The sequence below is a fragment of the Perca fluviatilis genome, chromosome 6 (genome assembly GCF_010015445.1).
Source record: "Perca fluviatilis chromosome 6, GENO_Pfluv_1.0, whole genome shotgun sequence".
Taxonomy (NCBI): Eukaryota; Metazoa; Chordata; class Actinopteri; order Perciformes; family Percidae; genus Perca; species Perca fluviatilis.
The window spans coordinates 26,196,202-26,221,535 of NC_053117.1; the positions used below are offsets into that span (position 1 = coordinate 26,196,202).

Below are 25,334 nucleotides of genomic sequence, written 5' to 3' on the forward strand. Positions count from 1 at the left end.
AGTTGTGTAGCCTATGTAAATGTTGGGGCGTGACCGTTCTCTTAATACACCATTGGGCTGACAAAGGTACAGGTCTTGGGAGGTTGACGTCAACTTCCAGCTTTGTCGCCCGTTTTCAGCGGCAGTTTCAAAATATGAGATTTTCATAGTAAAGGGGTGTCAATGGGATTTTGAGCTTCTATGTATGTCCTATTTACCCACCGAACTGTCGTTATTCAACTATGACAGGGTAAAATCAGTTTTGCATTCTATCACTCCTTTAAGAATTCAAAATAAAAGTACTCAATGCAGAAAAATCCTCACAATTTAGAAACTGGAAACGATCTAAGCAGTTCTGTGTTTAATCTGCTAATCATTTCAACTGTAATTGTAGGCCGTTATATTGTTGGGTAGTTTAATTTATAATAAAACAGCATATTTTATAAACTACTATGTGTTTTGTGTGCAGAAATCTTAATTTGTAAAGTAACTAGTAACTAAAGCTGTCAGATTAATGTAGTGGAGTAAAAAGTACTATATTTCTATCTGAAATGTAGTGGAGTAAGTAGAAAGTGGCATGAAAAGAAAAGACTCAAGTAAAGTACAAGTCTACTTTAAATTTGTACTTAAGTACAGTACTTGAGTAAATGCACTTACATTCCACCACTGATGGTAACACAGTCTATATCCTGCATTAATTCATCAGTCGTGCATTAGTTAAGCATTACTTAAGTAGCCTATGATTTGTAGCACACTTAATAATAAGGGTAGCCAAGGCTATACCCTTATTATAAAGTGTTACCGAACATTAATCCAGGCGTTCACCTCCCATGATTTAGGTTGATACATTAGCAGATTAAATCCTCCGCCAGCCTATGACTAGGTTTGCCTTTACATCATTAGACTGGAAAAGATGAAGGTCCGCTTGTCTCCTCTCTGCACCCCTCACTCCACCCCCACCCTCTCTTTGTGAATGTGTGTGTGTGTGTGTGTGTGTGTGTGTGTGTGTGTGTGTGTGTGTGTGTGTGTGTGTATATTGTGTGTGTGTGCGCGCGCGCGCATTCCTTCGCATCCAGTGGAGCGGCAGTCGGAGATTGAGGGTCCGCGCAGAGAGGACGCACACCTTCGGGCAGAAAACACCCGTTAGCCTACAACACAAGAAAACATGCAGGTAAGAGACACATGATCTTTTTTAATATTATCCGGCGTACGACAAGACGAAAGGTTGAAATGATGATTGTTTTTTTTTTCCATGTGGAAAAAGCAAAAACGCGTCTTAAGTTAAATGCATCAGTTCAACAAGCTAGTTGTTGGCGAAATTGATATTTACCTCAGCGGCTCATTTGCTCCCACTTTTGCCGAAAGCTGAGTTTCGGAGTGAAGTTATGTAATTGCATCCCTGCTGCTGGAAGCTGTGGAGGAGAGACGCATAGCCTAGACGGCTTCCAGCAAGTGTCACTCGGCTTCACGTCTTCTTTTTCCACCGGGACTTCTCTTCCCTCTCACTCCGTCAGTTTTTAGCATGTGTGGTTTATCCGTGACATTTTTTAGTGTGTGTGATTAAGATAGGCTAGACCTCGTGTGGCTCTAAGTGATTTATGTGTGACTTCAAATCAGGGGTGGAACCAGACGTTGTAAACATTCGGGGCTCAGCCCAAACCTAGGGGGGGTCTGGTCACTCTGGGAGATTTCTTTCCTATTTACGGCAGCTATATGCTTTACTTTTTCAAGCCAATTGATAATAGAATGCCTAAAATCTGTAGGTACATCATTTAGGAAAAACAGCATAGTTGCCAAAAACAACCATCCTGCCTACATTCTATTTTGTATTTTATTGTTCAACAACTGTCTTCATCATTCTGAAACGAGAACACAACCAATGTTGAGGATGACTGAGGCAAGAATTGTCTGATGTTACTATTTTTATGTCAGGCCTACATAACAGGGCTAGGTTAGGAATTTGGCGTGAACAGCATTACAATCTTCAAACCCCTTTTTGTTAAGACTGTCCTCCCCCAAAAAACACTCCCATAAGTGATTTGTTCAAGCTGCAATCACCACTCTTATTTATGTTTATCGTGGTGGTGCCCTAGTGGCCTCCCGTAATGATTACAGGAGTAAAGCAGGAAGTAAGGCGACAGTCTAAGAGCACCAAATTCTGCATAAGGAGCCAGGTTGAGATGGTGGATGGGTCAAACAAACACAGGACTTTCACCCAGGAGACCGGCATTTGATTCCCATTTGAAAATAAAAGTAAACGGACAGTTTTATTTTTAACTTGACAGAACAAACAGAATTACGTCACTTTCTGCATCACATGCGTAACCAGAAGTTAAGTAACATAACAGATGATTTTAAGCCAGTCCACGATTTTTTTCTAAACATAACCACATAGTTTTTGTCCCTAAACATTACCAAACTGCGACCGTTTCATAATGTTACTTTAAAATCATGAAGCGTTACGTTCTCTGGTTTAGATATTAGGACTCTTGTTAGCTGTAATTTGTGAAACGCTCCTGTGGGTCTTATTAGAGGGTAAAAATAAACAACCTTTATGGTCGTATGGGACTTTTTTGGGACTTATTTCTGTTATACTATGCTGGAGTAGAGTTCACACAATAAATGTTACATTTGAATCCATCCCTTAACAATCTGGGATGCTCTAATTGCAAATAAAGGATTCCCAAGAATGCAAAGTAAATTTGGTCTTCAATACTATGAATTCAATTTTAGGCAAACAAAAGAACATTTACTCAATTATATGAGATGTATTTAGGGTGTAGCATAGTAGTAGTGTAGGAGTATTATTATTAGTAGTAGTAGCATAGAACAGTTGAAGGTACTTTAAAAACCTAAAAGATTCGGGGCTTTAAAAAAACATTTGAGGCTGAAGCCCCACTAGACCCAACCCCCACACACACACACACACACTTACACACTTTAAATCTGGTTTACAATCTGCACAGTCTGCCTTAGATCCTCAATTCTACGAATATGGTGGAGATTGTGTCATTCTGCCTCTGCTAATCTTCCCCTGGCTAAAGATACAATTTTGCAGATGAGTCCTCAGCAACAAGCAGCCGGGGTAATGCATTGTAAAGTAAAGTGAAAGCTCAGCCTCCCTGAAGTGACTTCTAACACCTTGCAATGCTCATTAATGCTCCCTGGATGATCTGTTTGAGTTTTCTCCTCTATGAATGTTTCTCACGAGGGCTGGAAAACAGTGAAAACCTGTTACTGCAAATAAAGCCCCCTTTTTTTAGGAAGGATGGCAGCTCTTCTATGCACACTGGAAGCTGCAACATGTCTGTACTTTGTTTGATCTCATTTGTTTGTTTGTGCACAGATGCAAAACATAAGAAAACTATCAGAAGAAACATCAAAACTGTATGATCTCATAAAACACACACACACACACACACACACACACACACACACACACACACACACACACACACACACACACACACACACAGAGCTCTCAGTAGTGAGATTGTGGTTGGATGCAGAGCTTCTCTGTGAATAGTGAGGCTCATCATCAATCACACAATGAGTCAATCTGACAGTCAGTAAATCGATCCATCAGTCAATATAATCAGGTAGAGAGCTGAGGTCCGCAGGCTTCAGTGTGTGGAAGCTTTTTTTTGCATGCAGGTGCACGTGTTTTTCTATTTGTTTGTTTGTATTGTATATCTTTCATTCATCATGTTACATGTGCTTGCTGGTCATGGCTTATTCATTTTTAATCAAACAATTGTTTTCATTATCGATTAATCTACACACTGTTTTCTCGATTAATCAATCAATTGTTTGTGACAAAGAGGAGCCACACCATGATAAAGTTGAACCAAAAATGCACTTTATTAACTCAAATCAAACCGAATTAGAAGGAATTAAGGAAATAAAAGGAGTGGAGTGTGGTTGTCAGTATTGTCAGTGGTGTAAGTGTGCATAAGGGATTATATGTGTGTGTGTGTGTGTGTGTGTGTGTGTGTGTGTGTGTGTGTGTGTGTGTGTGTGTGTGTGTGTGTGTGCGTGTGAGTGAACAATGCAAGCAAAGCATAAAGATAAACTAAACTACACAAACAAAGCAAAAAGGAAACCAACAAAACTAGGGAGAACAGGCTTAAATAGCCTGGGTACACTCAGGTGTTCCAGGTTACTCTGACGTGCTCCTGCAGAGACACAGACAGGTGAACAGCCAGACACAGCAGGGATCGTCACAGTCAGCAAATTGCGAAAAATGTTCATCACATGTGCACAGAGCAGGTGCTGACATTTTAATGTCTTATTTTGTTATTTAGATTTTTAGTTGGCCTGTACAGAAGAACAAGACAATCAGAAAACATTCACTTTTGACAGAAAAATACTCAATATAATATCCTAAAATCCAAGATGATGTCTTTAAATTGCTTGTTTTAAATGTAATATCACAAAAGACTAGGACAAGCAGCAAAACCTCACATTTGAGAAGCAAGAACTAAGCAATGATTGTCATTTTTGCTTTAACCCTTGTGTGGTCCTTCGGGTCCCAGTGACCCGAAGGACCACACAAGGGTTAAAAAATTTACTTCAATAGTTATAGATTAATTTTCTGTTGCTTGTTTCAGCTCTAAAATTTATTTTGGATTTTAAAACCACCTTTCTCTCCCAGTCAATGTATATAAATGCTAAACATAAGTAAAATTCAACATGAACAGTTTCAGTTGGAAGAATGTTACACATAAGTATTAGACAGCCATTATTAACTGCAGTTTGACACCTGCCGCAGGCCAACTGCAGTTTAGTTTTTTCTCTTTCTCTCTCTCTCTCTCTCTCTCTCTGAATATTGACGTGCAGGTGTTTGAATTAAATCACGCTGTGAGGCATTTGGGATCCTGATGTTTCAGTGTGTGACTCATTTCAGTTTATTTTTTGCAGAACAAATTTGATCAATACAGTTTGTTGTTCTCTCATTCTGAGTAATTTTCAGTGAAATCAGGGTCCTAACATCCTAACGTTTTCTTATATGTAACAACAATATTATCTATGACATTTTTAATCTGTTTGAAAAAGGCTCAGTGGTAAAGTCTTGAATTTACTTAATTTAGTGATCCCAATTCCACCTTTCTTCTGCTTCTACTTGCATTAAAGGATTAATCTGATATTCCATATTTGTTTTATATTGTCAATTAACATAGACCAAAACAACAATGAATTGACCTGACTAACAAGTTTTGTCTGTGTAGTCAAAGCCTGATATATCGTTATCCTCTGTGCCATTGAGCTGTATTTATTTCTAATAACTAGGCTACTGAAAACACATCAATGAGCCACATTGTTGCACTGGGTGACATGTTCCTTCATTGTAATGAACATTGGCACTTTATTTTGAGTCTATACAACGTTCTGCTAAAAACAGTCCCTCACAAATTAAACATTTACTCCTGTTTAACATCTGCTAAAAACTACAGTGCAGTAAAAATGAAAGTACTGTGTATATTTGTAAAACTGTTTTAAAAATGTAAATTTTCTGTAGGAACAAATGGGCTTGAGGCTGAGAGCCACAAACTGGTGGACTTCAAAATAATTGTGAGACAGAGGAGTTACTCAGTGAATGAATGAACATAAACATTGTATTGACTATTGCACAGGTGTAGTCTCCAATTCAGTAATGAGATTAGGCTATGCAAAATACTGTAAAAGTTACGTGGATAAAACTCCAGTTACATAAGTACATCGTTAAAGCATAGCAGCCAGTTATATATAATTTAAAGCAGGATAGGGTCTGATCACATACGATACAACCGTGTTACCTACTTTTGTTAACCCATTGCGTCAGGCATACATTTGGATTAACACATTGATGGTTTTTTTGTGTGTGTGTGTGTGTGTGTGTGTGTGTGTGTGTGTGTGTGTGTGTGTGTGTGTTAGAAAGAGGAGGAGGAGCTGATAACTGAAACATTGCTCCTCTATTGCTCCCTAGAGTATTAATTCTTTCTCCACATGAAAGCTCACACATCAATATAATATTGTTCTCTCTCTCTCTCTCTCTCTCTCTCTCTCTCTCTCACACACACACACACACACACACACACACTAACAGCATACGGGCCATATGGCTATGTCATCCTCCCACAGTCAAATTGATTCACACTGACAGCCATACTGAGAGGCTCAAGCAGTCAGGACACAAATAGCAACTCTAGACCATCAGTCTGCTCACATATTTTCTTGCTGCAGGCTTCATGTAAAGAGTCGCACAACCATATCTTAAGAACATATGCAGTAATATTGATGTTTTTCTATCAACTCTGAGTGAAATTTACAGTTCTGCTGGTTATTGTATGTAACAAACCGAAAACAGAAGGTCCAAAAGTTCATCAGTCTGGTGCTCTAACTACCATCTGTGAAGCTGTTTTTCTGTTGTCGAGTGACTCAACTTGTTTTTTGCTTCAGCTTTACTCTGTTTTCTGTTTTTTCTTGTTGAGTTTTTTTTCTTTTTTATTAATACAAATGACATTACAAGGAAAATGATTTGTATAACAAAAGGCCAGGAACAGATTGTACTTCCTTATGTAACAGTTGTTTAGTTAAAAAGAGACAGAAAATTTAAGAAAAAGAGATTTACCACTGCTATTGATCGATTGATAGATAGATAGATTGATGGATCTGTTTACATCCCTACAACAGCGGGCTTCATGTGATAACCGATAACCATTAACTGGTTACTCACTTACTCACAGAGATTCCTGCCTTTATTAGTGAGATAAAAACAGCACTAATTCTTTCAATTCATATCTGATAGTTGCAAATTAGTGGCACATAAATGTAACTTCTGGGACTCACAAGACAGAACAAAAAGAAATGGACATAATTGAAGCAGCAGAGGCAGATATATCCTAACTTTTAATTCTCAGTATGGGTCAAGCTCCAAAACGTTTCTCATAGAACAACATATACCATTTTTATGTTAGTCCTTCGCTGCCTGGTAAATGCACATATCCACTTTTTTGTACTGCCTATCATTTCATAGATCACAGTATCACTTTATTCCACTTTACTTTGGAACAAATCTCCATTTAAATGTCAACACACAATGCCAATAAAATGAGCTAACTCCCAGTGACTGTGGGTGTTGCTCTCATGCTGCGAAATTTGAGACAATCTAGCTCTGGGCTCTTCTGCAGGAAATCCCGGGTGGTGGGATTTTATGTGCAAGGGTTTTTTATAAAGTATTTACTGTATCTCCCTTTGTGCTGTCAGCCCTTGTCAGCACGCTCCTCCACTGAGTCTACCTCCCTTATGTTTAAATCCCAGTTGGTATTTCTGCTTCACCTTGAGAGTAGCCTTGTGACAGGTGACATTATGGAGAGAGAGGAGGGTGACTAAATTGGAAGCAATGAAGGGGTGAGGAGATGGAGGGATGGAGGACAAATTTGTGCTGACATCCACGGTGAAGAGAAACAATAAATGTTTATATGAACGGCTGATTAAATGTTGTTTTCCGTTGTGTGTGAGTGTGCGCGTGCACGTTCACGTGTGCGTGTGTGCTCGTGGGTGCATGTGTCATTGTAAATTGTAATTCCACAGCATACCTAGAACGCCATAACCAAGTGGCTGGCAAAGTGTACAGGAACATCTGTGCCAAGCATGAAGTCCCAAGGTCAAAGTGGGAGGCACCTAGCCTAGAAATCTAGACGCACCCTAGCGGCAGCAAATGTAATTTGCAGCCAGAGTCGTCTAGCAACTCTCCGTTGGCTTGCGAGCTAGAAAAACCAAACTCTAGTCAGGCCACACTACCACACATCGTTTATAGAGTCGGTGGGCGGGCTTAACATAATGATGGCAGAGTTGCGACGGTTTTGCGTGAATTCCCTGTTACTTGAAAACAAAAAAGAAGGCTGCTGCTGGCGAACAGTGGTCTTTCGAATCGGGTTTGGCCGCAACTCCGGAAGACTTGAAGTTAAGCTTTTCTTTGAGAAAAGAACAAATAACGTCACTCTCATTAAGTCATTCTTAAAAAAGGAAGATGTGTTCGGATACGGCAAAAGTTTAATCTATCAACTAGCGTTGCTCTGGTTGGTTGTAGCGCTATCCTATTGTGTGCGGATGGAATTTGAAAGACAATCGTTTATCCTGCCCCTCGGATTGAGCCCTGCCAATGTCAGGCTAGGAGGCACATCCAAAGGTGGGAAGAAATGACAGAGCTAAGATCCTGTGGGACTTCTAGATCCAGACTGATAAAATGGTGATGGCTAACCGGACATTGTGGTGGTCGAAAAAACAGCAGAAAAAGGTAGTTGTGATAGACGTAGCAATCCCAAGCGACAGTAATATCAAGAAGAAGGTACATGAGAAGCTTGAAAAATACCAAGGGTTTAGGGAGGAGCTAGAGAAGAGGTGGAAAGTAAAGGCAACAGTGGTTTCAAGTGGTAATCGGAGCACTCGGCTTGGCTGCTTATTAGCTTGCAAACTTCTTCGTATTAAAGGGGTGATAGAATGATTATATAGGGTATTTCACACTGTTCCTTAAGGTCTCCTAATGGGGTATGTAACATTGGTTGGGCTGAAAATGTCCTGGTTGGTTTATATTTTATTGGCCCTTATGCATCCCAAGCAGCACCGGCCGCTGAACTCCGACACACAGTCGGACAAAATTTGCAAAAATTAGCCATACATTTTCGTAAATGGCCCATATTTGAGCTTTACATAGTTGATTTCTCGCATAAAAAAGTTTCAGAAGTGAATTTTGTAATGGAATAGCAGAGATCAGCGCGACCTAGCTAGATTCAGAAGACTACCTGATCTCAGGTCAGTGGTGTAGCCTATGCAAATGTTGGGGTGTGACAAAGAGAGAGACTAGAGCCAAATGAGGAGGAGCCGCCGAGTTGACGTCAACTAGACGGCTCGTTGAGATTCGCCCGTTTTCAGAGGCAGTTTCAAATTGTGAAATTTGCAGAGGAAAGAGGTGTCATTGGGATTTTGAGGTTCTATGTATGTCCTATTTACCCACCAAACTGTCATTATTCAACTATGACAAGGTAAAATCGGTTTTGCATTCTAGCACCCCTTTAAAGGCAAATAAATAAAGGGCAGGCTGGAGCTGCTAATGTTAGCAAAACTATTGGAAGTAATGCTTGGCTACTGTAACGTTAGGTAGTAAGCTAGTTAGCAGGACGTGCTAATGATTGTTGCTTATGATTGTTACTTTCGTTACGTCCCTAGAAATCAGAGCGTAACCATTGTTGTTAACTAACTGAATACAGAATGTGCAACACTGCTCAACAGTAGTTGAAGAAAAAACAAAAACAAAGGCAAGCCTGCCACGGTCAGGCAGAGGCCGATCAACATACTGTATACTCTGGACAACACAGTCTGCTGCCAGCCAGCACAACAAAGGAGTAGAGAACAGGGGTCCGTTCCAGGTAGGAGGTTTAACAAACTCTGAGTCTAACCCTGATGTCTGAGTTGATTTAACCTGAGATGGGAAACTCTGAGTTTTCGGTTCCAGAACAGCTGATATGAGTTGGTTCAATCAACTCGGAGTATGTTCACTCAGGGTTACGCACAAAAGGCAGTATGAATGGAGCCATGATTCTACGATTCACCATGGTAACAACCACAAACAAATGGGTCGGCGGAAATACTCATGCGCACAAACAGCGAGTTTGAACATATATTTCGTTAAAAAAGCAAGACAGCGGCTGCTGCTGCAAAAGAGAGAGAATTGGTGTGGGAGAAAATTGCTGCTCGAGTCAATGCGTACACATTCACAGTGTATTAATTTCATATTTAATCACAGTTAACTTATAATATTAGGCTACTGGTGAAAACTGGAATTGTATTAGGCCTACACCTATAATTTCATTTAGGTGCAATCCTGCGGGCGAAAAAGTAAACTATACTAATCCCATTCTGAGGCTGCAGCACCATGATCATTAACAGAACTATAATGTATAATGATGTATTTCTTTTTAATAGCTCTACTGTCCAGGGAACACTACAAAAAAGTTTAAAATAGGCTATGTTTCAGATCGAGTCACACTTTTCTGATTGCTCTGCATACAGTGGCTTAGCCTACGATTACAGTATGATCCGCTATACTGTTGTTAAGAAAACTGCTGTTTGCAAAAAAAGTAATGCGATACAAAGAATCTGCTGGGATGTTAAAGCCTGTCCACGATGGTTGATGTTAGTGATATGAGGACGGATAAGGTATCTACATATCTAATGGAATGTGATAAAAAATACCTCTCAAATCGGTTATGTGGAAATGAAAATAGCCTACATCTATAGTCGGGACTCAATACCGACGTAAACTCTCTGTGAATTAATACAGTTTTTTCATCAATGGGATCGTCGACAAAAGGACGTGACATGTTTGAGAAAAAAACTTTTTATAATCTGCGAAATATAAACCAATACGTTTTTTTATTCATGCAGATAAAACTGCATTCAAATGCGCCTGATACAGACTGAATGAATGAATGAGGAAATGAGTTTCTCCTCCCCTCTGAGAGGGAGGAGACTGAGAGAAACTCAAGTTTTTTCCCCCTATTTCTCTCAGTCTCCTCCCTCTCAGCGGGAGGAGACTGAGAGAAACTCGAGGTTTCTTGAAGAAAACCTGCTCCCGACCAGGTTAGGTTCACAGACTCGGTTACCATAGTAACTGACTCTGAGGTTAAGTTACCTCTCTTTCTGGAACGGAAAACCCAGAGTTTCCCTCATCTCAGGGTTAACCAACTCAGAGTTTTCACTAAACCTGCTTTCTGGAACGGGCCTCTGTACATAATCTGCTCTTGTGTTTTTGGCTTTGGAAAGGCTGGACAAGACACCACCCTCCAAACCCTTTATACATGTATCCCTCGTACTATACAGCCACATCATGCAGACGGCTTCAATTCAGGTGTAGAAATCCAAAGCTTCACGCACATGTTGTGCCCTGTTATGGTTGCTAAGCTGTGATTGGACAGTCAGTGTTCGGGGAGGGGTTTAGCAAACTTAATTGAACCTTTTGTTGTGTTGCCAGTTCTGAGGGTCTTTTACTGTAAACTTCTGTATGCAGTATCACTGAGCTGCAGTGTGGGTATGTGGGCGGTTGTACGTATGTGTGAGAGATGTAAAGGAAAGCGTATTTGTGTGTGTTTCTGTGTGTGCATTTGGATCTCAGTGTATTTGTAGTCTGTGCGCTTGTGTCTGTCTGCTCAGAATTCTAATCTGTAGATGTGTTGGATGTGTCTGTGGTCTCACAAGTTCACGTTAGTTTGGTATTTCTGTACTTACAAGGATAGAATATAAATATCCTAGGAAATAGCTCGTTAGGACAATAAAAGAAAGAGTGTGATATTCCCTTCTCTGAATTCATAGGCTAGACAGTAAACAACCAATTCTCTTGGCAAAGCTTGGCTGTTGTGTCTAAATAATTAGCAATGCTGGGTTTCAATAGATAACTTCATTATGGATCCGGTTCCAATAAATGCTCTGATCCATTAAGCTAACATTCGAACAAATCTGTGAATTTGTATCTCCTTTCTCTTTATGTATTCACTGAGAACAATGTACAAAACATTCAGGTAGTCTTTTAATTAAAAAGCAAAAATGTAATATCTGGCAAAACCTGAGTTAATAGTTTTTAGAATTTCAATCTTTCAATTTTAGTTGTTAAATATTAATTTTCTTAAAACTGTTATAACACTGAAAATATTAGATTAGATTAAAGGGATTGGGATTTTGATAATCAGATTAAATATTTGATTTATATTCGATAAAATACTACCAAACCCTCAACAATAAACATAAGTTTGTCTACAACCTAAGTCCATTTTTTTGATACCAGTGCAAATACAATACTTGAGTTTCGGTACCAATACTAAAACCTTATTTTTTCCCCAATATCTTACTTTGATAAATATAAATATGTTAACAACATGTTGTCTGATCACAAGCAGCCATACAAGGAAATATGGTCTAAAGTTGGCAAAATTTTTATTTAATAAATTCTGAACTATCTGGTCAAGGACTAAAGTAGACTACAATCTGACCAAACATTCAGTATCAGCCTTTGGTACAATGGTTTATCTATACTGATTCAGAACGCTGCTGCTCAAGTCCTCACTAAAACCAGGAAAGTGGATAACATCACTCCAGTACTGAAGTCTTTACACTGGCTTCCAGTGCCTCAAAGAATTGATTTCAAAATACTTTTACTGGTTTATAAATCACTAAACGGTTTAGGGCCAAAATACATTTCTGATCTGCTACTACACTATGACCCACCCAGACCTCTCAGGTCGTCTGGGACAGGTCTACTTGTTGTCCCCAGAGTCAGAACTAAACAGGGGGAAGCAGCGTTCAGTTTTTATGCTCCACATATCTGGAACAAACTCCCAGAAACCTGCAGGTCCGCGCTGTAACTTCTCATTTTTTAAATCTAAGCTAAAGACCTATCTTTTTGATGTTGCTTTTCTTTAAATAATCGATTTTATTAACTTTAATTTCTTATACTGCACTGTAACTTTTATTCTTATACTGCACTATCAATTTTATTCTTGTTTTAATTTGTTTATTAATGTTTTAAAATTGTTTAAAATTGTTTTCTAACTGCTCTTTAATGTTTTATGTAAAGCACTTTGAATTGCCCTGTTGCTGAAATGTGCTATACAAATAAAGCTGCCTTGCCTTGCCTTGCCTTGCCTATACTCAATGCTACTTATACATTTCTGTCAGCATATAAAAAAAGAGACTGTCCTCCCAAGAAAAACAACAGCATCAGTTGTTTTATCAAATGCCCAATAACCTCATATGTTTACATTCATAAAGCCCTCCAGCAGACTTTGGTTTTTGCTGTGGGAGATCCCTCTTTATTTTCCCGTTTCCAACCAACAGTCAACGTTGGTTTCTTTCAACTATGACCACAATAACCATAACCATGATGACGAAAGTCCCCTCACCTTACCAAAGCTGTGATTTTAACCCAAACCACATGGTTTTCCTATCCTACCCAAGTCTTTTTTGGTTCCAAAACCTAACCAGAAGACTTGTTCTAAAAATCCATGGATGTGGTTAATAGGTCTAGATACCTATTAACCACACATCTCTACAAGTTTAAAATGTTATGAGAAACCATAACCATAACTGGTTCAGTTTTTTTACATTCTCTTTGACTCCAGGATTTTCCCTGGAGGGGCGTTTTTTAAAGCCTATTTGACCTTGAAGAAGCAGTCAGGCAGAACAAATGAAGTTCTGCTGGCTGAGTTTGAGTCATGCTGAGAAAAACTCAACTGTGAGCTAAGACATTATAGCAAAACATGCTGGATCTCTGCTGTGGCCAAGTAGGAAGTTAATCACTTATAATTTATTAATGGAAACATCCGCTAATATGACATTAAAGACTCCATCTCTCGCTCTCTGCATCTATTCCCTTTCCATCACTCTACCTCATCCTTGTCTAACTCCATCGATGTTCCCATCTCCTCAATCCCACTTTGTTGAGGATATAAGAAAAACAAAGTGTTTACACATTACTATAAAGCATTCTGTAATGAAAGAAAAAACTAATTGTTTCAAACATTCAGTATATTTAAAGCTGCATTCATTATTCATATTTTTTTATATGTAGTGTAGATTTTTAGCATCTTTTAGGTCATTGCTTTGGATATCACATTTCCCACTCTTATACTGTAGAGTTGTTTTCAGGTACAGGAGCAGGAAGACTAAAAACCCCATGTACCGGTATACTACATATTCAGTCCTCAAACGGCAGACAAGCTGGTGAACGTTGTAGAGCATTTAACAGCTAAAGAGCCAGATATTTCCCTCAGAAGTTGGTGGAGAACACAAACAGAACTAAAAGAGAGTGAACATTGAACAACTTACATCCGCCAGGTGGCCAGAAACAAGACTCCAAATTAATGATAATGTAGATGTGTTTCTTAGATGTGTAAATTGTCAACTGTTTGCTAGCACAACAACTTTTCCATGGTGATAATTTGTCAGTGTTGTGCTGTTGAACACAAGTGGCCAAAAATCAATTAATACTGCTTTAAAAAAAAAAGAACATGTATGATGAGGTGTTAAATAGTCTAACAATCAAACGTAATGAGGCCAGAGTTTACGCTTCATGTAAACCAACATTCCTTAAACCAACAACACAGCGACTGATATTTAATAATTTATGACAGAGCATAGCAATGTGTACTTTTTGTGTGTGTGTGTGTGTGTGTGTGTGTGTGCGCGTGCGCGTGCGTGCGTGCGTGCATGCGTGTGGTGCAGATGTTAAAAGAGGGTAGTGCTGCCCCAGGACAAAGCTAGCTGAAGCGTTAAGGGAAACATAAGATAAAACATACTATTTGAAACTGTGTGAGTCCCTTCAGATTGTGAGTATGCCTTTGTGTCCAGCGGTCCATAAACAACTAAAGTAGCGTTGAATTTTCTTGTTTTTACCCTGCGTCTGTCTGCATCTGTTTGTCTCACAGCCTCCTCTTTCCAATTTGTGACCTACTAAAAAGCCACATTTGAAAACAATTCTTTCTTTCTAATTTACTTCTCCGTAGAAGCGAATCACAGCTGAGCCTTTTTTCATAATACTCTCTGCTGTGCCACCGTTGATCTGTGAATAAATGATGTCGAGATGAATGGAAATGATTTCTGTCAACTTCTTTCCATTTCAGTTTGTTGTCATTAGGATATGAGCCAGATTGACTCTGTGTGTGTTTGTGTGTATCTATGCAGATGCTCACTCCTCGTAGTCTTCCTCCTTCTTCACTGCTTTTTCCTCTCTCATCTTTAGCTCCTTTAATCCATCGCTTCATGTGGAAGATGCACAGAAGTAGCCTTGTGAATGTATTCCCCAGCAAAGTGCTTTAATATTGTCTTCTCCTCCGTCTTTCCTTCCTCCATCCCCTGTCCTTTGCTCTTCTTCTCAGATAGGCCAGTATTCATTATGATAATTTACTGCAGTTCTTCCAGGAACACAAGCAGACCATCTTTTTCTTTTACTCTCTCTCTCTCTCTCTCTCTTTCTTTGTATTTTCCCTTCCTCATTCTCTCTCATTACCTTAAAGTAAGGGATTTGCATGGTCAGACTCTCATAGGATCAAATAGCCATTTAAAATCCTCAGTGTGTGTGTGTGTGTGTGGGCTCCCTCCTCTCATCTCTCTCCCTTTCTCCCCCTCTTTTCCCACTGTCATCCTTTTGCTTTCTGTCTCTTCCCCACAGAGTAAACACAGCTAATGTTTGTTTTGTCTTTCATCTTCCTCCCCACACTTGCTCCAGTGTACATATGTATGGCTGTGTGTGTGTTTTCCAGGAGCAGCTTAATAAAGCCTTTTGAAAATTTAGGAATAGATGTTAAATCAGAACACATCAGATCAAATCAGTGTTTGCTGTAGTAGAAACTGAAAGGATGCCAAGATATGCAGGAAAAGAAATTGCAAAATATATTAGAGCAAAAAATGTTGATGTCAAGTTTATCGTCACTGATGAAAGAGGATAAATTATGCATATGAATGAGCTTGAGGGGGATTGGTCCTGCATAGTAAGAATCACATTGATAAATTGGAGCCGAATATGAAAATTAACAGAAACAATCTTTTAGTTAGCTGAAATTAAACCTGAAGGAAAGAATTCAAAAGGGGGGGGGTTTAAAAAAAACCCCCCCCCCCCCAGGGGGGGCCTTTTTTTTTTCCAAAAAAAAAAAAAAAAAACTCATCCTTTTACCTGTATACGCTAAGTGTCAGTGGATTGTTGTGAGCTGCTGTATTTGCAGCCAAACTGTTGTAAGCCATCCTTATTAAAACATTTTCAAGACCATATGGTGAGTGACAGTGACTCACAGCTGAGAGCAGGGAGGACTAGCTGGAAGCTGGGATGACGGAGGAGGGAGGTCAGGCTGAGATGTGGGGGGGCAAGACTGAAAGAGAGATTCCACTGTAATTATTCTAGCTCTCGACAAACCCACAGATAATTTTCTCCCAACTCTGCAGTTCCCCTCACCTATTTTCAGCTAACGGTGTTTGGAGTGTTTTAGCGTCTTTCAGCTCATTGTTCTTGTTTTCTAGCCCAAAACTTTACTATTTTGGTTTACTCTCACTGCTCTTATCAGCAGGCAACTTTTTCAGTTAAAAAGTCTCTGATAAATTGTCCATTTAGAAAGTGAAGCTAGCAGACTGTAGATTTGGACACAAACTTAAAAAAAACTCAAAGTCTCATAATATGTGCTGAACTGAACTCGTGTTGAACCTCTTTAAAGTGTTCCTGAAACACCTCCAGATCAGAGGCTAATCATATTTTCCAGGCACACGCATACTCATGTTTAAATTAAAGATCTCAGCCTGGTTTGTTTCATTTCCATATCGACCTGAATGCTCTTTCTCACTCCCTCCTCCCCCGTCCTTACCCTCCCTCCAGGCGGATGGCAAGGTGGTCGATGGTAGCCTGCTGGGAGATGCCAACGGCGTCGAACCTGCGCCGGGCAGAATGAAGGATTCTGGGAAGTGGCAGAAGCCGCGGTTCTCTCGGAAAGCTCTGATGAAGTGTTGCCTGGTTAAATGGATTATCGCCAGTACACAGCCACAGGACAAAGGTGAGAGAGAGAGAGAGAGAGAGAGAGAGAGAGAGAGAGGGGAGATTGACATGTTGGTGAGATGCACAATGTGGTGAATGCACAACAAGTGTGACTAAGTGTTTGAATTGATCGCTGAATTGACAGAATAGACCTCTGCTGGCCTCCTGAGGTCCCTGTGGGCACGACTCATGACTCATTGTGCCTGGCAGGTGACCTCAGGGTCAGGTAGAGATCATTTAGTTGCATACGCTCATTTATCAAATGTCTCTACAGCCTTGGTTCACCTTTAAAGCTTTAGTGCGTAACTCTTTTTAAATAATGAAAGTCAGTTACATTCAAGCCATTGCCAAATGAGTTTATACAAAGCTAATTAAGACTTTCAGCTCCACAAAACTCTCTCTGTATTTCTCAGTATGGCTATGTTTAGAAAATGGTGTAGTCCGACGACTTTCACTCGCAGAAGCTCAGTGAAGATAATGACTTCTTCTGAAAAGTCCATCATGTTCTTTTTAATCCCCCGTGTCCTCCTTGGCTACAAGGAACTGTGTGGAGGAGGGGTGGGGGATTGTGCGCGATCATGGAAGACTTGTGTCATGTGGGTGCGCTGACAGTGTTGTTGTCATTACTTAAAATACCTCATGGGGGAGACAGAAACTATGCACTATAGCTTTAATATTCTCTCGACATAGACCTGACATACTCTGATACACATTCTACCTTCCTCTGGGTCTCTTTTCAACTGCCTGATAATTTCTGCCTCTCATAAGCACTAAAAGACTAATCAGGACTTCCTGAATGTTTTCCCTTCTCTTCCAGTACGTTGTTTGGACTGGGCTCCAGTCCTGGTTTGTTGATCTACTTAGTCTCAGTGCTCCACCCAGTGGTCCATTTGTATTCATGCACATTTAATCTCTTGTCTGCAGGGAGATGTATGAAGTGTTTTTGAATGAAATTGTACATATATCTTCAAAGCTCTCAGCGTTGTTCCATGCTGATATAAAGTCATAGTTCAGTCCACAGAGGCCGCAGTTATCACCAACTTTTATTACAGCCTCTTCTCATATTTTGACTGATGAGTTATCACTTATGACACAAAACAGCTTTAATAGTTTTATATAAAACACATCAGTAAATGTCAAATGTCCTCCACCTTTTTAACTGATTTCATCACTTCAGAAGTCCCATCTTCCTACTGCACTTCATGACCTCCTTGTGTCCTTTCTACTTTTTCTTGTCCTTCCCTGCCCCCTCTTTTCCTTTACTAACTCCTTGATTCCCTCCCTAGTACTCCCTGTCCTTCCCTGTCTCTTTCCTTTCCTCACTACCTACTTGTCTCCACTTGCTCCTCTGCTTTTCCTTCCCTATAACTCATTGTTTCCTTCCCTACTTCTTCTCATCCTTACCTGCCACTGCCACTGCCTTTTCCAAACTACCTACCTGTCTCCATTTACTCCATTTCATTACTTATGAGTTGGTGTCCCTTCTTGGCCTTCCCTTTTCCTTTTCAACCTCCTCATGTTGTTCGCTACTTCTTGCTTTCATCCCTGCCTCCTATTTTCCTGTTCTGGATTTTTTATTATCTTCCTAACTTTCTTGAAGCTGATTTTGTTAAAAACAAAAAACAGACTAAAAACAGTTTGAGGTTTAAATAAATGCCACATCATTAAAAAGCAAACATGACCTCAGGCTCCAGAGAGTTTTAATTAAACCAAATAAGGCGGATGTGTGTGATTGTGACCCATCTTCAAAGGCCTGCTCAGCCTCAATGTACCATGTAATGGTACTCTAGTAGGTCACTGAAATGTGAGAGCTAGATCCAGTCGTATTAGACCTGCCCTTGTGGTTTATCACACAATCCTGCCATCATGTTTTTCCTCCCAGCGTCACCAAGAAACTTGGCACTTTGGCATTCCCAAGTGGCAGCAAGAGACAGCTGCTTACATTTTTGAAAGTTTAAACGTTTTTTTACTCTCTGGAAACACTACTGCAAGCTGTTCAGATCAAGTTCCTTTAGGCTGAAAATGATGGTGATGCTGAGAGAAATGTTTTGGCTGCAGGTTCAGTCGTTGTTGGTTACACTTAGACAATTTTACTTCTTAAAGATTCCCAATCAGATTTACATCTCCTTACTGTTAGCAGTGGTGGAAGAAGTAAGTAAAAGTACTATACCACGCTCTGAAAATACTCCACTGCAAGTAAAAGTCCTGAATTTAAAATCTTACTTAAGTAAAAGTATGTAAGTATTATCAGCCAAAGTAAAAGTAGTCATTTTGCAGAAAAATGGCCCCTGTCAGTGTTTTACTAATATATATGATTTTTTTAGGATTAATATTACTGCTGCATTAATGTGCATGTTGCATTTTACTGCTATAGATGTTTAACTCCTTATATACTTTTCATCCAAAGCAACATATTCTGTGAGATCATCATATGTAGCGTCGCTGTCCTGTGATGTATCTCTAAAAACTACTACTTTTCATGGCGTCAAATAAACAGCCCTGCTTTATAATCTGTAAAGTAACTAAAGCTGTCAAACAAATGTAGTGGGGTAAAAAGTACATTATTTGCTTCTGAGATGTAGAAGTATAAAGTTGCATAAAATGGAAATACTCAAGAAACCAAGTACCTTGAATTTGTACTTGAGTACAATAGTTGAGTAAATGTACTTAGTTACATTCCACTACTGAGTGTTAGTCCAATTAAAAGGCTGCAAGTGTATACTGACACATTTTAAAGGGGAACTATGCAGTTTTTTTAGCTTAATTTACCTTAACTGAACAGCTTCGGAGTCATTGGAATGGTTATATGACTTTTTGTTCGGGTTGAATGCTGGTCGTCTCACCAACTTCCCCCTAGCGCCTGTGAGCGGAAAAACCACCCTTGCAACTTTTGGCCGGCGAGCCGCCGACCTCAGCATCAGGAAGTATCGCGTGATATCAGGTCTCGCTATGTAATGAATTGCTTCACGGAGGAACAGAGAAAGAGGAATCGGCAGACTGACCGAGTGAGGGCTCAGACACAAGTAAACATAGGAGCTGCCAAATATCTATTCCGAAGCTGTAGGGGGAACTCTATAGAGAAACGAGCGAGCAAAAAGCGAAGAAATGGCCCAAACTGCATAGCACCCCTTTAACACATATAATCAGTCTTTATCAAATTCAGATTATCATTCAGGTGTTTTTTTTTTGCTATTGGTTGCAAGATTGTTGAAAGAGCTCTTTCTGTGAAACAGGAGCACAGTGAGTAAAAAAAACACCTGACAGACAGAGAAAGAAAATCAGGGCTGTGATGGGATCTATTTCATCCCAGCGGTGTCGAGGGAAGAGAGATTCAGTATTATCGGTGGGCAACCCCTCACCTCGGTAATGGCCAGCAGCTAAAAATAGCAGCACAGAAGTGGAGATGTGGTGGAAGCTGTTACTGTGGTTTAGTTTAGATGTGGAGAGCAGGCGACAGTGAGCCCAGTTTGATAGACACCTTGACATGAAGCACTACAGCTGAGGGTTTGTGGAGAATGAAATGGGCAGAGAGGTTGCTGATGTTAACAGAAAGAGAAGTGTGCAGGTCAGGCCATATATGGGTGTTATTTGGACCTCCTAGGCAACTAATAATTATTTTTATTATCAAAATTGTATTATGTGCAAAGCTGAGAACACAGAAGTCCTGGCTGTTGTTTTGAGGGTTTAATGACTAGAGGATTTTACATTCCTTAACTATATACAAATTACCCTATATGTATTTTTTATATTTTAAGGATAATTTTGATCATATTTAAAGTCACTATCTTTAAATGTGACTTTTTTTCATTTGGTGGCATGTAATGCTTTTATTGGAAAGTGGTGCTAGAGAGATTAGAGAGAGAAAGAGGGAGAATGACGTGCAAGAAAGTGAAGTCCACGGTCAAACTACTGGGAACGTAGCGGTTTATGATAGTCCATCAGAACGCTTTCAATGTGATTTTAGGGAGCAGAAGAAAGGATTTTTGAATTCCTCCTCCAGACTTATAATCCTTGCAGTGAAATACCATCATTTATAGATATAAATTTATATAAATTGACAAAAGAAGTATAATTTAACAGTTATTAAAATAATAATGTATTCAGAAATCTTTCCTGGGGGCTAGTCTTTAGGGAGATGCTACAGCCCTGATATCATTTTTTATTTTTCCATAGGTTTAGTTAAAGGAGAACTCCGGGCAATTTTTACATTAATCTTGATCGATATATGTATATGAGTACTGTCGATAGCAAAAAAAAACGAGCCGAATCGGTGCTAGCAACACGGAGCTGCTGCAGCTAATGCCGAGAGCTCCCACTCAGCTAAAACGGCAGTTATGGGGGCATAAGATAAAGAGTGTCTTTGTGCCTCTTAACAGACACAAAATGCAATTAAAATGTCTGTACAACATGAACAGGGCCCTTACATGACAACAAGATGCGTTTAGCAACTTAGCCATTGTTTAAATTCACCTACCCTCTTAGCTGCTAGCTGCCGTCTGGGATGATGAGTAATAATCATCACGCAGCAGTTGCATGTGTATTTGTAGCATATATATCCATTTTGTGTGCTGTTGTTGGTGAATATTAGTCTCTGCAGTGGCGAATTGCGTGGTAGTTTCCTTAGCCAGGCTAGCAGCCCCGACCGGGCATCCTTCTACTTCCTCCCCGCCTCCCTTGCCTGCCGCTGCCGACAACAATCCACAGGCGCCCGCTGGTCTGGTGGATGTCCTCCAGAGGACAGTTCATGCTTTCACGGCGAAATTTTGAAGTTCATTCCCCCCTCATAAATACAGTAGGTAATTGAGCACTGTCCCCATAACTGCCGTTTTAGCTGAGTGGGAGCTCTCGGCATTAGCTGCAGCAGCTCCGTGTTGCTAGCACCGATTCGGCTCGTTTTTTTTGCTATCGACAGTACTCATATACATATAGCGATCAAGATTAACGTAAAAATTGCCCGGAGTTCTCCTTTAAGTTTACATTTGTACTACTAGTACTTTGATCTATTTTGACTTCTTTTCTGGCTTGCAAACTAGTTTATACCGCTCTCAGTTGCAACATGTAGTGTTAAGGGGTTAAAACTGACTCATACTGGTGTAAAGCATTTTCTTTGTATTCAGCATACAGCTAATTTGGTTACTGTAATATTGAATATATTAAAGATCAACATCACACCAATTTTTAATGCTTTTTGTGAGCTTTTACCATATCATAATTTAAATTTTTAAAATTTGATCAGAGCTCCTCCACAATCTTTTCGCGGAGGCTACCCCCGGGCAACTGCAAAAGTACCGCTGATTGAGAATCACTGTTCCTTCTATAAAATTGTGCAAAATGCTTACATTTTTTAAGCCCAAGGTGACATCTTCAAAGCCCAAATATATTCAATATTATAATAGTGATATTAAACATAAAAAACACACACACAATGATTGATTATCAAAATAGTTGTTATAATAAATTGACTCATTGTTTCAAAACTAATTATTGAGCTCCCTTCTAACCCAGAAGCTGTCTAACACACAGCTCCACTCTTGTACTATCTGTTCTATAAAGAGAAGTGACATTTTTCATTTGATAGTAAGAAATTTCACTCAGCACAAAATGTAATCTCTGAATTAAAAGCAGCTCCCACACCATAGAAGGAGAGTCAGATAATGAGGCCATATGGGGGGGAAACTGAGAGACGAAGAGGAGCGATATTAATGATGTAATATGAAAGTGTAATATGAGTTGGATTAGATATGGAGGCGAAACAAAGGAACGAGGGAGGGAAGTGAGATTAAGTTTCTTCACTGAACTGTCAAATATTTCTATGCAGCTTCTTTCTCTCTCTGTATGACTTCTGCCTGTCTGAGAAAGTAAGATTAACTTGTCTCGGTGACCATGCAGCGCTAACGAAGGCTGAAACAAGAGGAGCGTTAACGGGTGTCAGTGTTGTGTGTTGTGGTTTGTCAGAGTGGGTCAAATGAGACGACAGTGAACGGAGTTTCAGGACGGGCGGGCCCAACATCATGCGATGCAGTTCACCTCCTCCTCCATCTCCTCCTCCTGAGGCGACAAGGGTAGAGGAGAGAAACAAGTGAAAGAGAAGAGAAGAGGAGGAGGGAGTGAGTGAACATCACCTGTAAGCAAACTGGGACACCAGTTTAAAAAGGAGCTTTCAAGTTATCTAAAGGGAAACAGGCAACATCAGACCAAGTAGACATCTTCTGGGAGAGTACTTACTTAAGTTTTTTAGTGGGCACTTAAAAATTTGTCCAATTTAGTGACTGAACATAGAGGGTCTTTCTTCTTTTGGGGTGTTTTGGCAGGTTTTTATCTTGTGAGACATCCATATTTTTCCTGTTTATTTGTTTTTTACACCCATTGGTGCTGGTGGTCAAAGGTTAGAGGATGAATTCATGCAAGGCAGAGTGTGAAAAGGAGATCACCAAGCTGCTGCGCTGCTTCTTTGGCTTCATCACTGGGACGCTAGTTCAAGGTATTTTTGCTCTTCTATTCTGTTGCTGCTTCTTACAACTAAAGGTGAATAATTGTCATTGATAGAACTGTGTTAAAATAACAAGAACAGGGTTCATTTACTGGTATAGGTTGTATGCGGTTTCAAGAAAATCTGTATGTTTTCATTACTACTATCTGTGACTAAGTGTTCAGTCATTTAATGTTGAATCAGTGGTGGAAAAGTATATTTACTCAAGTACTGTACTTAAGTCCAGTTTTTAGGTAATGAACTTTACTTAGTATTATGCTACTTTATACTTCTACTCCACTACATTTCAGAGGGACATGTTTTTTTTTTTTACTCCACTACATTTATCTGACAGCTAGAGTTACTAGTTACTTTTCAAATTAAGATCATACATTATAAAACACATGTTAACCTTGTAAAATACAAAACTAAACTCCATACAAAAAAAATAGTGTTTTGTTGGGGCTCTTTGTCACGTTTTACATGTATATGAGTTGTTTGCAGTTACACCAAAGAAACAGAAATTAGATTTTTTTTCTACCTTGTTAATCATCTCACAAACCCTCAGATTTATCTTTGCACCTTTGGAGGGGCCCTGACCCCTAGTTTGGGAACCACTGGACTAAACTACCAAACTGTACAAAGTGGTTAGTAGTTAGTTGCACCTCAACCAGCTACAACAGTAAAATGCTGCTCCCATTGATGCGTTAATAAACACAATCATGTCATATATGATAATGTATCAGTTGCAGGGGCAAAATACTTTTACTTTTGATACTTTAAAGGTTCTGTACTTGACATTCAGAACATTAATCTACCAGCAAACAAATATTTGCTACTATATGTAAAGACATAGTGGAGTAATGACGTCCTTAGCAGAGAATGAAGTCACACTCCGTCTGTGTGTGTTGTAATCCGAGCTTCCGGCCGCACATGCATGTTGGTGCCACAATGCGTTGGTATTTTATGAATTGGGGAACAGTCTGTGAGAGCAATGTGGATGCAATCTCAGACCATTTTTAAGTATCCCAGACCACCTATTGAGTATTTTGAGTACGCGTCTCCACTTCCACCCACTGTGCAAAAGTGAAGCCAAAATATCCCTGATATGGGCGCCGCCATCTTGTAATTTCGAAACCAGAGTCTGCGCAGTAGTTATCGGGAGGCGGAGCAGCAGTGTCGAAGTCCCAGCCATACACCCGCTCGACCAATCGCGAGTCAACCACAGCTGTGAATCATGACGTTTTACCCTTTTTTTTTATAGCAGCAAACCCAACCTTATTAGAAATTTTAACACTTGAACAAACATCAGCGTGATAAGAACTACCTAAACTGACTGAAACCATCTTAGGGGAACATTTATTTGACGTGTACTTCGATTTTTGAGTATGGTTCATGTGCCATCACCTAACATGAAGGGGGTGGGATTTATGACCTTTATGACGCAGCCAGCCACCAGGGGGCGATCAAGATGTTTTGGCTTCACTTGTACATTCGGCTGAGTCTTATGTACTTTTTACTTGAGTACACTATTAAGTGGAGGACATATACTCGTTTTACTTACCTATAAAGACTTTTTAATTATTGTATCTTAAGGAAACGGTGTACCTTGACTTTCTTGGGATTCATATTCAAAGGTGCTTTCTCTTCTTTTTTTCAAATCAAATTCATTTTTTCTTATTGTCTGACACCTTTTCCAAAGTAAGATTTGCGTTTTTACTACTGTTCTGTTCATCTTTTTCCCTAGTCTGTCCTTTTCGAGTTAGTCTACATGTCCTTCCCTTCATCATTGATTAGATGTAAGTCTATCCTCTGTCCTCCTGCGTCCTTCCATCCAAACGAACACATCCCGTCATCAAGCCACCGCCGGCTGAATCAGCACTTGGCATCTTACCTCTCATCCCTGCTGTTTCCTCTTCATCCTCACGTTCTTTTTTTCAATGATCATCAGTCCCATTCTGTCTGTTATCCCCTGATGTCTCTTCTGTCCTAGATTCTCCTAAAGTTTGTGCAGACAGGTGAGGACACCTTGGGGTGCAGTGTTACAAGGGTATCGGGTACAAGTCCTCTCTGAAGACTTGATGATAAATGTTCTCTGCTGAGGAAAAACTCTCCTCTCTTCTCGATATTTTCCAGTTTGAATCTCCACAAAGGAGTCCTGCTCAGGTTGGGGTTCAGGTCTCCAATGATCCATTACCTAAACCTAATTCTACCTTCGGCGTAGGGTGGATGGAGAAAAAGAGAGATATTTGGGTGTTGGATAAAGAGAAATGAGAGGAATAAAGCAACAGGGCAAAGGAAGAGAGAGGAGAAAAAAATAAGCTTTGATTAAGAGGCCCC

General features: G+C 39.8%; 1 protein-coding gene across 2 annotated transcripts in view; it reads left to right on the forward strand.

Moving 5' to 3' along the window:
* The first annotated feature begins 1,038 nt into the window (after positions 1–1,038).
* kcnip3b (Kv channel interacting protein 3b, calsenilin) overlaps positions 1,039–25,334 on the forward strand; it is a 48,237-nt gene continuing 23,941 nt past the window's right edge. For both annotated transcript variants that reach the window (XM_039802416.1, XM_039802417.1), the window contains exons 1-2: positions 1,039–1,150; positions 16,370–16,544. In XM_039802416.1, the coding sequence (XP_039658350.1) occupies positions 1,145–1,150; positions 16,370–16,544 (181 nt within the window). In that variant the 5' untranslated portion in view covers positions 1,039–1,144. The remainder of the gene's footprint in view (positions 1,151–16,369; positions 16,545–25,334) is intronic.